At 41.2% G+C, this 15,558-nt stretch overlaps 1 protein-coding gene across 1 annotated transcript; it reads right to left on the bottom strand.

Moving 5' to 3' along the window:
- LOC109725115 (uncharacterized protein At4g06744-like) lies at positions 13,207-14,532 on the bottom strand. The gene has a single exon (XM_020254189.1). The coding sequence runs from the start codon at positions 14,530-14,532 to the stop codon at positions 13,222-13,224; it is 1,311 nt and encodes a 436-aa protein (XP_020109778.1). The 3' UTR covers positions 13,207-13,221.

Here is a 15,558-nt window from a genome sequence, read left to right as displayed (position 1 = left end):
TTGATCTAAAATTTTAATGTCATATTATCACGTTTGGTAAGATTTTTATTATCAGCCGTTGATTTTGAGCCCCTTAGTTCGCTAGGCAAATGATATCGAAAATTGCAAATTTATTTTCTAGGTATTCGAATACTCTAGTCAAGTTTAACGGAGCCGATCGGACGATTCGAAAGTCGGCAACATCGAAAAACGACTGGAAGCACGGAAGGCTCCGTGCTTCCAGAAGCATATATTATATATATATATATATATATATATATATATATATATATATATATATATATATTATATATATATTATTAATATATATTATATAGTGAGGCTACTATGCTATCGGAAGCACGGAGCCTTTCGTGTTTTCAGTTCGTTTTCGATGTTGCGACTTTCGAATCGTCGATCGGCTCCGTTAAATTTGATCTAGAGTATTTGAAGTACCTAGAAAATAAATTTTATATTTTTTCGATATCATTGCCTAGTGATCGAAGGGCTCAAAATCAATAATTTTAATGGCCGTAGTGAGCGTTTGCAAGTTTAACGGTGTAGAAATATCCAAATCGCCTGAAATTTTGATAGAAAAATCTTCATACTATATAAAACAAGATCAATATCTTTGATCTAAATTTTAATGTCATATTATCACGTTTTGTAAGATTTTTATTTTCAACGTTGATTTGAGTCCCTTGGTTCACTAGATAAATAATATCGAAAAATCGCATAATTTATTTTCTAGGTACTTCAAATACTCTAGATCAAGTTTAACGGAGCCGATCGACGATTCGAAAGTCGCAACATCGAAAACGAGCTGGAAGCACGGAAGGCTCCGTGCTTCCAATAGCATAGTAGCCTTTATCTTCCTCTCTTATCTCCTCTCTCTCTCTCTCTCTCTCTCTCTATCTCCATATACTATATATATATATATATATATATATATATATATATATAGACTGTGGCTACTATATTATATGAGTATTGGAGTTCTCATACTCATAAGTTGTTTTCGATGATGGAGCTTCCGAATCGATGATCACTCGGTTAAATATGATCTAGAGTATTTGAAACTTCTAGAAATAAATTTTGTAAATTTTTTAAATCATAATAAAGTCCATCAAGCGGGCATAAAATGAACGGTCAAAATCGAACGACGTCCTAAAAATGATGATCGGATCCTTCAATTCAAGATCGACTTATGGATCTTTATCTAGGTAGTGAATAGAATTTTCTATCAAAAATTCAACAAATTCCGATTCTTTTACACCGTTAAACTAGCAAGTATCCCATACGGCCATTAAAAATTGTCAATTTTGTGACCTCTTGATCGTAAGGTAAATGATGTCGAAAAATATAAAATTTGATTTCTAGAAGTTTAAATTGTAATACACTGAACTTTTGTAAATTACGAAGTTGAGTTGAGGAATGATATGTGGATCTATTCTACATGTTCAAAAAGTTAGACAAGTTTTGGACAAGTTTGAGAGTGATCGGATTGTTGGAGAACAAGAAAGTGCATTGCTCCTGCGGAATGGGTCATTTTGCATTGTGTACGGTACAGGCATTATGCTGTATCGGTACAGCAAGCAGCAGCAGCAGCAGCTGCATGGCAGAGAGGAGATTTTAGTAATTTTACCCTTCAAGCTTATCTCTAAAGCTCAGTTCGACCCTTGCAGCTCCTCTATAGTTGCTGGGGTTCAGAGAAACAAGGACTGCTGAGAAGAATCCAGTTGTGGAGAAGAAAAAGGTGGACTCGGGAGAATGATTTCGCACCTTGAAGTTAGTAACTCTCTGGATTTTACCTTGGTGAGGTTTGGAAATTGATTAAGCAGCTTAAGAGGAGTTAGTTGATTGTGATTTTTACACTTAATCCTAGAGGAGGTCGAGATGAAGCTGTGGAAAGCTGGAATTTTCATTTAGAGCTGAATTTACAATCTTGTGAGTGGACTTTGGAAGGTAATTCAAACAAAGGGAAGTGCGAAATCAGCAGCTTTGTGACGAGTATTGGATTGCTCTTGGTGATATTTAAGAGCTTTTAGGGGTTAATTGAGTACCTTGAACTGAACCAAGACAAGGATTCAAGCAATAGCCCTGTACAAGGTATTGTAAAATAGATCTCAGCTGATTCTGGAAGCTTTAAGATTGGAATTAGAGTATTAACTCTAATCTGAACCAGGGGTTCAATTGTAACAAGATACAAGGGTAATTGGAGTACTGTGGCAACGCCTACTTACAAGTTTAGCGAGGACCATCGAAGAATAGGTGGTTTGACCTAACCAGAGTAAGTGAAGCTCCCCTATGTTCTATATGCTACTATAGAATTGGTTTGGTTGTGCGCTATTGTGTTTATGTGAATGATAAAGGACTCGGAATAATCTTGCCACAATGTTTGTAACAATTGAAATGAAACCTCTATGAAGTAGAGAGTAGTCATGCATAAAGTATTCATGCAGTAAAGTATTCCTGTTTAGTTCAGTTGAATAACCAAGTGATAAGTGTATTATGCTTCTACACAAATAGAAAACAATGACATTCTCTTGACCCTATTGATAGTATATTAATAGTGGGAAGTTTCTAATGCAATATGTAAATTGGCATTACTTTATGTGTTACTAATCTAGTGGATATTAGCAAGTTTCATTGTTTATCATATTGAGAATTCCGATCAATAGATCGAGAGTGACAACATAGTGTCATATTACACGATGATTAAGATACACTGAGGTATGGACTTTGATTGCTTGCCATTGTGCCCATTCGCACACGCTTGTGAGGTAGCTCCCTACAAGGCCGGCACTCCGGAGTTGGCCTCGCGACAGTTGTCGCACGGTTGCGGGATTGGGTGCCGAAGTGGATTGCCGTGGGGAGTGTATACTACCACGGGGCCATCAGGCGCGGCGCAAGCCGAACTACTTGGTTTAGTTCCTTATGAATAAAATGAAAGTACTAAATGACAAGGACAGTAATGAATGCTCATCAGTTATAGTGTACAGTATTTACTTACACATCCATGTTTATGTTCATGTTCATAGTAGTTGTGATGCTTCTATTATTTAGTTGATTCATTACTGCAGAAATAATGAATTACATGTTGATTCCATGCCTATTACCTGTTAGCATTGCTTATATATATCATGCAAGTTTCGCTTTTACTTTCACTTAGTACATCATGAGCCTAGTGGTGTAATTCGCCGAGGGTGGCGGCTTACCCACTGGAAACTATTGTTAATAGTTCTCACGCCTTTTTTATGGTTGTTTTTACAGAGCCATCTACAGAAGAGGCTAGGGATCGTGGCAAGGGAGTCGGGTCTAGCTAGACATTGCTAGGGGCTTGCTAGTCAATCACCTTGCTACTCGGGCTACTGCCGAGGGTGATGTCCAGTGTATAGAGAGACTACCATTGTACAGATATTTTGTATACCCTATGATGTATATGAGTTTTGGAACCTGAAATTATAGTTGTTATACTTCTCCATGATGTGAAATTTTTGGATTGGTTACTCTTTGTTCCTCTGTTGATCGTATTTGGGACTAATACTTTACTCTGATATCAGGATATGAATTTTCTATGTTTTTATCCTATCGACTTGCTTTCTTGTAGACGCCTTATATACTGCAGGTGTATGGTGGGTCTGTGCACGTACCGGATATGCTTCCGCTGGTACCCGGGCGTGACAGATTATAGTGGTATCAGAGCCTAGGGTTGAGTCTTAGTAGACCTAGCAAACCTTAGGCTGGTTGGACTATAAGAATAGACTCGTGAGAGACGAGATCTAGTCGAGGTTGCTGTTAGCGAAAGTACTCTGATTGAGTAATTATAAACTCCGAATGGTAGGAGTTTGATCGCAATATGCAATTACTAACTTTGCAGAGGGCCACGTTGGCGGCCGACAACGTGACATCGGAAGTTAGTATGTATTACATTTCATTACTTTCGCTTGGTTAGCTGGCTTATACCTGAAGTAAAGGTTTAATAGTATAGGTTTTATTAATCTATGTTTGTTTTTGTGCTGCAGCTTAAAATGCCTTTGACTCATTCGAGAACAGCCGAGGCAGCTGAGGCGGCTGATGCGGAGGAGGTGGAGACCTCTGTTACCTCCGGGTCCAGTGAGGTCCGGGAGTTGCGGGATCAGCTCGGAGTGTTCGCTGAGCTAGTGACACAGCAGGCATCGGCAGCGCGACAACAGATGGATGCTGTGCGCCGACAGGAGGACAGGATGAAGCGGTTAGAGGATTTGTTACTGCAGCAGACGACTGACAGAGGGATCCCTGATTCCATGCCTACAGTACCAGATAGGGATACGACAGTGAGAGCACAGTCACCAGTACCAGATACCCCACAGGTAGCTCCGAGGGTAGAGACCCGGCAAGAGGCGGTAGTACCACCACCAGTGCATGTGGCTGCGACAGGGACCGTGTTACCAGAGATGGTGGCGGTTGAGGAGCGAGAGCGGATGATGGAAAGGTTGAATGAGTTTCGTCATTGCAACCCTCGTGTCTTTGACGGGGAGAAAGCTGATCATTGGGTGGTTGAGAAATGGCTGATGCACATGGAGAAATTATTCTATGATACTTTTGTTGAGGAGCGATATCGAGTTTGGTTTGCGACGCACCATCTAGACGGCGAGGCTTACAGGTGGTGGGTAGATATCCGTGAGGACCCCGTGGATTTGTCAGCAATCACTTGGACGAGATTTAAGGAATTATTGTTGACAACTTACTTTCCGCAGAGTGTAAAGAGGCGATGGAAAAGGATCTGAGAAACCTGAGGCAGGGGGACAGGACAGTAGTAGAGTATGAGCGAGAGTTCTCCCGATTGCTGCATTGTGTTCCTTTTATGGTCGGAGATAATGAGGACAAGGCTCGAATTTTTGAGGTAGGTTTGCGGCCTGCGATTTTCAGATTAGTCAAGGCGTCAAACCTTTCTACTTACAGGGAAGTAGTGAACCGGGCTTTGATTGTGGAAAAAGGGGCGAAAATTATGAAGGAAAAGGATATTGTGGATCGAAGTAAAGGAAAAAGACCAACAGCTGAGAGCAGTGGTCAGCAACCCTTCAGGAGACCGCCAAAGTATCCGAGGGGCCAACCGGGCCAGTCGAGAGGTCGAGGTTCTTTAGCACCTCGTGGAGCACCCGAGCGTCGTCGACAGCCACGTTGTGTCATTTGTGGGGGGCCTCACTTTCCACCACAGTGTCCACAACGTGGGGGCAAGTGTTTTATTTGCGGCCAGGAGGGCCATTTTCGCTCAGAGTGCCCGAGAGGTTCTTCGCTTGCCTTATCATCAGCATCTGCACCTGCATCTTCAGCTCCGAGTCAGGGGACCCCGACAGCACCCTCTCAGTACAGACGACCACCGGGACAGCGGCAGTCTGAGATTCCTCGGCAGGGTTCGAGTGGGCGTATGTATGCCGCCCAGACTGAGGAAGCCGCAGCAGCAGAGAAGGTCGTAACAGATATTATTATGATTTATGATGTTCGTGTTCGTGCTTTATTTGATATTGGTGCTTCGCATTCTTTTATTGATCGGCAGTTCGCCGAGTTGCATAGCATTCAGGTAGTACCTACTTTGCATCTGGGACGAGTGATCGTGCCCAACCATACCCTAGATGTTCGTGAGTTTTGCCCTCGCTACCCCGTTCGGGTAGGCGATTGGATTTTGCCAGTAGACTTATTGGCACTACACAAACTGGGAGAGTTTGATGTAGTATTGGGTATGGATTGGTTAACTCAGTATTATGCCACCATAGATTGCACGAACAGAACAGTGACCTTTAGGGAACCGGGTCAGCAGGAGTTTGTTTATAAGGGGTGTCAGAGTTCATTATTCGCGATGACTATTAGCTCTTCGCGAGCGCGACAGTTGATTCGGAGGGGTTGTATAGCCTATTTGGCTAGCATTTCTGTGAGGGACGGAGAAGCCGTCAAGATTGATGATATCCCGGTTGTGCGAGAATTCGGGGATGTGTTTCCAGCTGAGTTGCCGGGCATGCCACCTGATAGGGAGGTTGAATTTGTGATAGATCTTGTCCCTGGGATTACCCCTATCTCGAAAGCACCCTATAGGATGGCACCCGCTGAGTTAAAAGAGCTGAAGGCACAATTGCAAGATTTATTGGATAAGGGTTTCATTCGACCGAGTTTGTCACCTTGGGGAGCACCGGTGTTGTTTGTTAAGAATAAGGATGGATCTCTTCGATTGTGCATGGATTATCGAGAAATCAACAAAGTCACAATCAAGAATAAATATTCATTACCCAGAATCGATGATTTATTCGATCAGCTGCAAGGATCGAAAGTATATATTTTAAGATTGATTTGCAGTCAGGTTATCATCAGCTTAAGATCAAGCCTGAAGAGGTTTCCAAGACCGCTTTTAGGACACGATATGGGCATTATGAATTTACAGTTATGCCATTTGGATTGACAAATGCCCCAGCAGCCTTTATGGATTTAATGAACCGTGTCTTTAAGCCCTATTTGGACATGTTTGTGGTCGTGTTTATCGACGATATCTTGATATATTCTCGAAGTGATGAGGAGCATGAAAACTATTTAAGAGTGGTGTTACAATTACTTCGAGAAATGAAACTGTTTGCAAAATTAAAGAAATGTGAATTTTGGCTTCGAGAAGTAGCATTTCTGGGACATGTCATTTCAGAGGCTGGGATAGCTGTGGATCCAAAGAAGATTGAAGCGATTAAAGATTGGCCCAGGCCGACAAATGTTACAGAGATTCGGAGTTTCCTTGGTTTGGCGGGATACTACCGAAGATTTGTAGAAGGATTTGCGAAGATGTCTACTCCTCTTACTCGACTCACTCATAAAGGAGCTAAATTCCTGTGGAATGAAACCTGCGAAAGAAGCTTTCAAGAGCTGAAGGAACGATTGACCACTGCCCCGATTTTAGCATTGCCTGTTATCGGAGTGGATTATGTGATTTACAGTGATGCGTCGCTGAATGGATTAGGGTGTGTTCTAATGCAGAATGACAGAGTAATTGCTTATGCATCTCGCCAATTAAAGGATTATGAAAAGAACTACCCTACACATGATCTAGAGCTGGCTGCTGTAGTTTTTGCCTTAAAGTTTTGGCACCACTACCTCTACGGCGAGCATTGCGAAGTTTACACAGATCATAAAAGTTTAAAGTATCTGTTTACGCAGAAGGAATTGAACTTGAGATAACGTAGGTGGTTGGAGTTGCTCAATGATTATGATTTGACCATCCTCTATCATCCGGGAAAAGCTAATGTTGTAGCAGATGCTTTAAGTCGAAAATCGACGAAAAATTTAGCGATGTTGATAACTTTGCAACCATTGTTGGTAAAAGAAATGGAGCAGCTGAATTTGGAGGTTGTAGCTCCTGATACGCCTTGGAGACTTATGTCATTGGTGGTACAACCTACCCTGATCGATCAAATTAAAGAAAAGGAAGCTCACGATGAATTTCTGCAAAAGATTCGAGCAAAAATCATTGTTGAACAGGTTGATGATTTTCGAGTGGATGACCAAGGGTTGTTAAGATTCTGCAACCGATATTGTGTACCGGCAGACTCTAACATTAAAGAAGAAATTTTAAAAAAAGCATATCGAGCAGCTTATACTTTGCATCCTGGAAGTACGAGAATGTATTAAGATTTGAAGTTGACTTACTGGTGGCCTGGAATGAAAAAGGAAGTTACAAATTTTGTGGCTAAGTGCTTAACCTGTCAGCAGGTTAAAGCTGAACATCGACTTCCTGCAGGAAAACTACAAAGCTTATCCTACCAGTGTGGAAGTGGGAGAGGATCACTATGGATTTTATTATTGGATTACCTCGCTCACAGGCAGGTCACGATGCCATTTGGGTAATTGTGGATAGATTGACCAAATCTGCCCACTTTATTCCAATTCATACAGTTTGGTCGGGGGAAAGACTCGCACAAGTGCACCTTGATGAAATTGTGCGATTACATGGAGTACCTGCCTCTATTGTTTCAGATCGAGACACCCGATTCGTTTCACATTTCTGGAGGAGTTTACAGGAGGCTCTAGGTACACGATTGGATTTCAGTACTGCTTTCCATCCCTAGAGTGACGGACAATCCGAGCGTACCATCCAGACCCTTGAGGATATGTTGCGGGCCTGCGTGATTGATTTTCAGGGCAGTTGGCCACAATTCTTGCCTATGGCTGAATTTGCTTATAACAATAGTTATGAAGTAAGCATTCAGATGGCACCGTTTGAAGCCCTTTATGGTAGAAAGTGCAGATCACCACTTCATTAGAGTGAAGTGGGAGAGAGATTAATTTTGTGTCCAGATGTGTTACAAGAAGCTGAAGCTAAAGTTCGACTTGTACGAAACGTCTATTGACAGCTCAAAGTCGACAAAAGAACTATGCGGATAAACGTCGGCGAGAATTGGAATTCCAGGTGGGCGACCATGTATTCCTAAAGGTTTCACCGAGGTTAGGAGATTTGGTATTCGAGGAAAGTTGAGTCCTCGATTTATTGGACCCTACGAGGTGTTGGAGCGGATAGGCCTCGTAGCGTATCGGCTTGCTTTACCGCCGAACCTGTCGGGAGTGCATAATGTTTTTCATGTATCTACACTGCGGAAGTACGTTTTTGATCCAATCCACATATTGGAAAACACCCCAGTGGATTTACGAGAAGATTTGAGCTTTGAGGAGTATCCAGTGAAAATATTAGCTCGAGAGGTGAAACGGCTTCGAAACCGCGAAATACCTAACGAGAAGATACTTTGGAGCAATCACGATGAACGGGAAGCCACTTGGGAACTGAAAAGTGCAATGCAAGAGCACTACCCCTATCTTTTCTCTACAGAATCTTGAAGTAAGTATTTAAAGTTTCACGGTCGAAACTTCTTTTTAGGAGAGGTGAATGTAATACATTGAACTTTTACAAATTGCGAAGTTCGAGTGTGAGGAAAGATATGTGGATCTATTCTACATGTTCAAAAAGGCTTAGACAAGTTTTTGGACAAGTTTGAGAGTGATCGGATTGTCGGAGACAAGAAAGTGCATTGCTCCTGCGAAATGGGTCATTTTTGCATTGTGTACCGGTACAGGCATTATGCTGTACCGGTACAGCAAGCAGCAGCAGCAGTAGCTGCGTGGCAGAGAGGAGATTTTAGTAATTTTACCCTTCAAGCTTATCTCTAAAGCTCAGTTCGACCCTTGCAGCTCCTCTATAGTTGCTGGGGTTCAGAGAAACAAGGACTGCTGAGAAGAATCCAGTTGTGGAGAAGAAAAAGGTGGACTCGGGAGAATGATTTCGCACCTTGAAGTTTAGTAACTCTCTGGATTTTACCTTGGTGAGGTTTGGAAATTGATTACAGCAGCTTAAGAGGAGTTAGTTGACTGTGATTTTTACACTTAATCCTAGAGGAGGTCGAGATGAAGCTGTGGAAAGCTGGAATTTTCATTTCGAGCTGAATTTACAATCTTGTGAGTGGACTTTGGAAGGTAATTCAACAAAAGGAAAGTGCGAAATCAGCAGCTTTGTGACAGGATATTGGATTGCTCTTGGCTGATATTTAAGAGCTTTTAGGGGTTAATTGAGTACCTTGAACTGAACCAAGACAAGGATTCAAGCAATAGCCCTGTACAAGGGTATTGTAAAATAGATCTCAGCTGATTCTGGAAGGCTTTTAAGATTGGAATTATGAGTATTACTCTAATCTGAACTAGGGGTTCAATTGTAACAAGATACAAGGGTAATTGGAGTACTGTGGCAACGCCTACTTATAAGTTTAGCGAGGACCATCGAAGAATAGGTGGGTTTGACCTAACCAGAGCAAGTGAAGCTTCCCTATGTTCTATATGCTACTATAGAATTGGTTTGGTTGTGCGCTATTGTGTTTATGTGAATGATAAAGGACTCGGAATAATCTTGCCACAATGTTTGATACAATTGAAATGAAACCTCTATGAAGTAGAGAGTAGTCATGCATAAAGTATTCATGCAGTAAAGTATTCCTGTTTAGTTCAGTTGAATAACCAAGTGATAAGTGTATTATGCTTCTACAAAATAGAAAACAATGACATTCTCTTGACCCTATTGTTTCTAATGCAATATGTAAATTGGCATTACTTTTATGTGTTTACTAATCTAGTGATACTAGCAAGTTTCATTCTTTATCATATTGAGAATTCCGATCAATAGATCGAGAGTGACAACATAGTGTACTATTACACGATGATTAAGATACACTGAGCTATGGACTTTGATTGCTTGCCATTGTGCTCATTCGCACACGCTTGTGAGGGTAGCTCTCTACAAGCCGGCACTCCGGAGTTGGTCTACGCGACAGTTGCTCGCCCGTGCGGGATTGGGTGCCGAAGTGGATTGCCGTGGGGAGTGTATACTACCACGGGGCCATCAGGCGCGGCGCAAGCCGGACTACTTGGTGTAGGTCCTTATGAATGAAATGAAAGTACTAAATGACAAGGACAGTAATGAATGCTCATCAGTTATCGTGTACAGTATTTACTTACACATTCATGTTTATGTTCATGTTCATAGTAGTTGTGATGCTTCTATTATTTAGTTTATTCATTACTGCAGAAATCATGAATTACATGTTGATTACATGCCTATTACCTGTTAGCATTGCTTATATATATCATGCAAGTTTCGCTTTTACTTTCATTTAGTACATCATGAACCTAGTGGTGTAATTCGCTGAGGGTGGCGGCTTACCCACTGGGAACTATTATTAATAGTTCTCACGCCTTTTTTATGGTTGTTTTTACAGAGCCATCTACAGGAGAAGCTAGGGATCGTGACAAGGGAGTCGCGTCTAGCTAGACATTGCTAGGGGCTTACTAGTCGATCACCTTGCTACTCGGGCTACTGCCAAGGGTGATGTCCAGTGTATAGAGAGACTACCATTGTACAGATGTTTTGTGTACCCTGTGATGTATATGAGTGTTGGAACCTGAAATTATAGTTGTTATACTTCTCCATGATGTGGAATTTTTGGATTGGTTACTCTTTGTTCCTCTGTTGATCGTATTTGGGACTTATACTTTGCTCTGATATCAGGATATGAATTTTCTATGTTTTTCTCCTATCGACTTGCTTTCTTGTAGACGCCTTATATACTGCAGGTGTATGGCGGGTCTGTGCACGTACCGGATATGCTTCCGCTGGTACCCGAGCGTGACAGATTATAGTGGTATCAGAGTCTAGGGTTGAGTCTTAGTAGACCTAGCAAACTTTAGGCTGGTTGGACTATAAGAATAGGCTCGTGAGAGACGAGGTCTAGTCGAGGTTGCTGTTAGCGAAAGTACTCTTATTGGGTAATTATAAACTCTGAATGGTAGGAGTTTGATCGCAATGTGCAATTACTAACTTTGCAGAGGGCCACGTTGGCGGACGACAACGTGACATCGAAAGTTAGTATGCGTTATATTTCATTACTTTCGCTTGGTTAGCTGGCTAATACCTGAAGTAAAGGTTTAATAGTATAGGTTTTTTTAATCTATGTTTGTTTTTGTGCTGCAGCTTAAGATGCCTTTGACTCGTTCGAGAACAGCCGAGGCGGCTGAGGCGGCTGAGGCGGCTGATGCGGAGGAGGTGGAGACCTCTGTTACCTCTGGGTCCAGTGAGGTCCGGGACCTCTTTTACCTCTGGATCGTATTCGTACTCATAAGTTGTTTTCGGTGATAGAGCTTCCGAATCGACGATCTATATGGTTAAACATTATCTAGAGCATTTAAAACTTTCACAAATCAAATTTTATAACTTTTCGATATCATTTACCTTACGATCAAAAGTTTACAAAATTGACAATTTTTAACGGCTGATATGAAATATTTGCTAGTTTAACAGTGAAAAAGAATCGGAATAGGTTGAATTTTTTATAGAAAATTCTATTCACTACCTAAATAAAGATCAATAACTTCGATCTTAAATTAAAGGATCTGATCATCCATTTTTGGGATGTTGTTCGATTTTAATCGTTCATTTTATACCCGCTTGATGTACTTTATAATGATTTCGAAAAATTACGAAATTTATTTTCTGGAAGTTTCAAATACTCTAGATCATATTTAACGGTGTAGATTATCGATTCGAAAACCTCAACATTGAAAATAACTTATGAATACGAAGTACTCTATAGTCATAAGGGTGGGTTTGGTTCGAGTTATTCTGGCAGGATTACAGACAATGCTGCAAGGATTACTGTGTTTGATTCATCCGCTATGTAATCTAGTCGTTAATGTAGCATTACAAATTGAGTAGGATTACACCAAAAATATTAACGAGAGGGGGGTCGTGTATTTTAGATTACTGAAAACCGGTAATACTATATATTATATAAAATGACAATTTTACCCTTCAACACCCTCAAACCCAATTAACAGTATTGTTTCGATCTCTCTCTCACGCCCTCCCCCCTCTCTCCCACACGCTGCTCTCTCTCAATCTCTCTCTCTCTCTCTCTCTCTCGCATGCCGCTTTCTCTCTCTCTCTCTCTATCTCTTTCTCTCTCTTGCACGTCTTTTTTTCTATTAACAGCATCGTCTTTTATTTTCTATTTCCCTTTTCTTGGATCTGATTTTGAAATGTTAGGAAAAATTTCATATATTTTTGTACCCTAATTAATCATGTGTTAGCCTAAAAATAAAAAGCCTAGCTTAATTTATTGTTTGTAAATGATAATTTTTATTTACTTTATTATCTTTTAATTTTTATTTTAGTTTTGTATTTATATTTTCTCTCATCAATTAATATTCAAATGGCCACAATAAGAACAATTTTGTAAACAACTATACTTTTATGTCAGGATTATTAAATTTTATAAATTGAACCAAACATAATAACGATATAAACACTGCAATCTAATATTATATTACTGTATTAAACCAAACGAGCTAATGCAGCATCAGAGATACCCTTTAATATTACATAACTTAAACTAAACACGCCCTAAAAGAGTATAGTAGCACTACAATATATATATATATATATATAGTCCAGCTGGGGTGCTATCGATAGCACCAAGAATTTGGTGCTATCGAGTTTTCCACCGTTAGATTTAACCCTCAGATTATTTTTACCTGTTAGATTATACTATTCAACCAACTACTCACTTAACCCTAGAGGGCCCACATTATCCTAACCACTCATTTCTCAATTCAAGGGCTANATATATATATATATATATATATATATATATATTATAAAAAATAAGACTTCTTCTTCTTCTTCTTGTTCGACCATTAATATCCAGGCCTGTTATGAAGTGCACTGTAGCCCACATAGTTCTTCTTCGGTGGCAGCGGCGCCTCTCCATTCGCCACCGCTGCCGCTGCACGCTTGAACGGCCAATCGGGAAAATGCGCGCACGGAATGGAAGGAAGGAAGGGGCAGAACTTGGGGAACGAGAAGAAGTGCACGCACTCGGCCACGGGCCGCTGGTCCGGGAACCCCGGAATGCAGTTCCGGCGGACGTCGAGCACTCCCCTCCTGAGCAGCCACCAGCAGCTGGGCCCGATCGACGTGAAGAAGTTTTCCGACAGCGACAGGTTGGCCAGGCTGCCGACCCACCCCAGCCAGCAGACGGCGTCCGGCACCGGCCCGTACAGCAGGTTGCCAGCCAGGTTCAGCTGCTCGAGCCTCACCAGGCAGCCGAAGGAGAGCGGCATCGGGCCGGTCAGCAGGTTGCCGCCCACATCAAACACGGTGGCGTTCCGGAGGAGCCCGATCTCGTAGGGCAGGCAGCCGGTGAGCCGGTTGTTGAGGAGGAGCACCTCGCGCAGCACCGAAGAGGCGTTGCCGATGGACGACGGTATCGGCCCCGTGAAGCCGTTGTTGGCGAGGGTGAGGTAGGGGGCCGGGGAGCTCCAGAGCTCCGCGGGGAGGCGCTGTCGGAACCTGTTGTTGTTGAGGAAGAGCACGTCGAGGCTGAGGAGGAAGACGGAGCCGGGGACCGCCCCCGAGAAGGCGTTGAAGCGGAGGTCGAGGAAGGCGAGCTGGTTGCCGAGGGGGAGGACGGCGGCGGGGAAGGCGCCGGAGTGCTTGTTGTTGCTGAGGTCAAGCTCGTAGAGGTAGGGGAGCCGGGTGAGGTCGGGGACGGGGCCGGAGAAGTTGTTGGAGTTGGCGTGGAAGAGCGCGAGGTCGGGGAGGCGGTCGATGAAGCCCGCGAGGGAGGGGGCGCAGAGGTGGAAGCCGTTGAAGTCAACGGAGGCGACGGTCGGCGTGTTCTTGGAGTCCGGAGGGGCGGCGCAGAAGAAGCCGGCGTAGTGGCAGGGCCGGGAGCCGACCCAGCTGGCGGTGACGTGTTTCGGGTCGCAGGTGATGGTGGCCTTGAAGGCTTGGATCACCAGGTAGGCTTGGTACTGCCTCATGTTGAGGAAGTCGGAGGGCTGCAGCGGAGGCGGCGGAGGGGCCGGAGGGTCCACCAATCCGCATTTGCCGGCGGTGGTGTCGTTGGAGTAAGAGTAGCCGTGGGCCGCATTGTGGGAGGGAGTGGAGGAGAGGAATGTGGTGAAAAAGACAAGGATTACAAGTTGAGGAGTACTACTACCCATTGCTCTAGCTCTTCTTCTTCTTCTTCTTCTTCTTCTTCTTCTTCTTTTAGAGGAGGGCCGGGGGTTGAAAGTAAGCGAGGAAGGTGCATGCATGTGAGATGAGGAAGTTAGTTAATTATATATTAATATGCAGCATTATTATGTGTTGAGAGCTAGGGACCTTTTCTCGCACTAGTTGGAGCAAGAGTGGGATAGGTGGGGGGACATGGAGTGGCTCAAATGAGAAGATAAAAATATGACAGTAATATAGGGGGTGTTTGGCTAACTTTTAAAAAGGGCAGTTTTAAAATCCGCTGCTTTTTAAAATAGAAAACTGATTTTGAAGGATCCAAAATCAGAAGCAGAAAAAAGTTGCTTTTTAAAATCTGATTCTGATTTTGGGCTCAAACATCAAAATTTTATTTTAATTTTAAATTCAATATTTAAATTTAAATTTAATTTTAAATTTTAATTTTCAGATTTATTTTTTAATTTTTAAATTTTAACTTATAAAATTTAAAATTTGAAATAAAGATTTCAAACTTTAAATTTTAAATTATAATTTTAAATTTCAAATCTCAAATTTTAGATTTTAAAATTTCAAATTTCAAATTTCAAAATTTTAAATTTAAATTTCAAATTTTAAATTTAAGATAAAGTTTAAAATTTGGCATTTTAGATTTTAAAATTTAAATTTCAAAATTTGAACATTTTAAATTTTAAATTACAAGTTTTAATCTTCAAATTATAAATTTTTAAATTTTAAATATTCAAATTTAAATTTTAAATTTTAAATTTTAAATTTTAAATATTCAAATTTTAAAAATTTATATTTTATATTTAATAATTATTTTAAATTTGAAATTTTAAATTTTAAATTTCAAATTTCAAATTTCAACCTTAAAATTAAAAATTAAAAATGATATTTTTAAATATTAAAATTTTATATTTTAAATTTCATAAATATTTATATTTTTAAATTTAAATTTAAATTTTTAAATTTTAAATTTAGATTTTAAATTTTAAATTTTAAATTTTATATTTAAG

This window comes from Ananas comosus, linkage group 19, assembly GCF_001540865.1.
Source record: "Ananas comosus cultivar F153 linkage group 19, ASM154086v1, whole genome shotgun sequence".
Classification (NCBI taxonomy): Eukaryota; Viridiplantae; Streptophyta; class Magnoliopsida; order Poales; family Bromeliaceae; genus Ananas; species Ananas comosus.
This window is presented reverse-complemented; position numbering and strand designations above follow the sequence as displayed.

Bases quoted from the DNA above. Each gene is read 5' to 3' on its own strand.
- LOC109725115 (XM_020254189.1), bottom strand. From the start codon at position 14,532: ATGGGTAGTAGTACTCCTCAACTTGTAATCCTTGTCTTTTTCACCACA.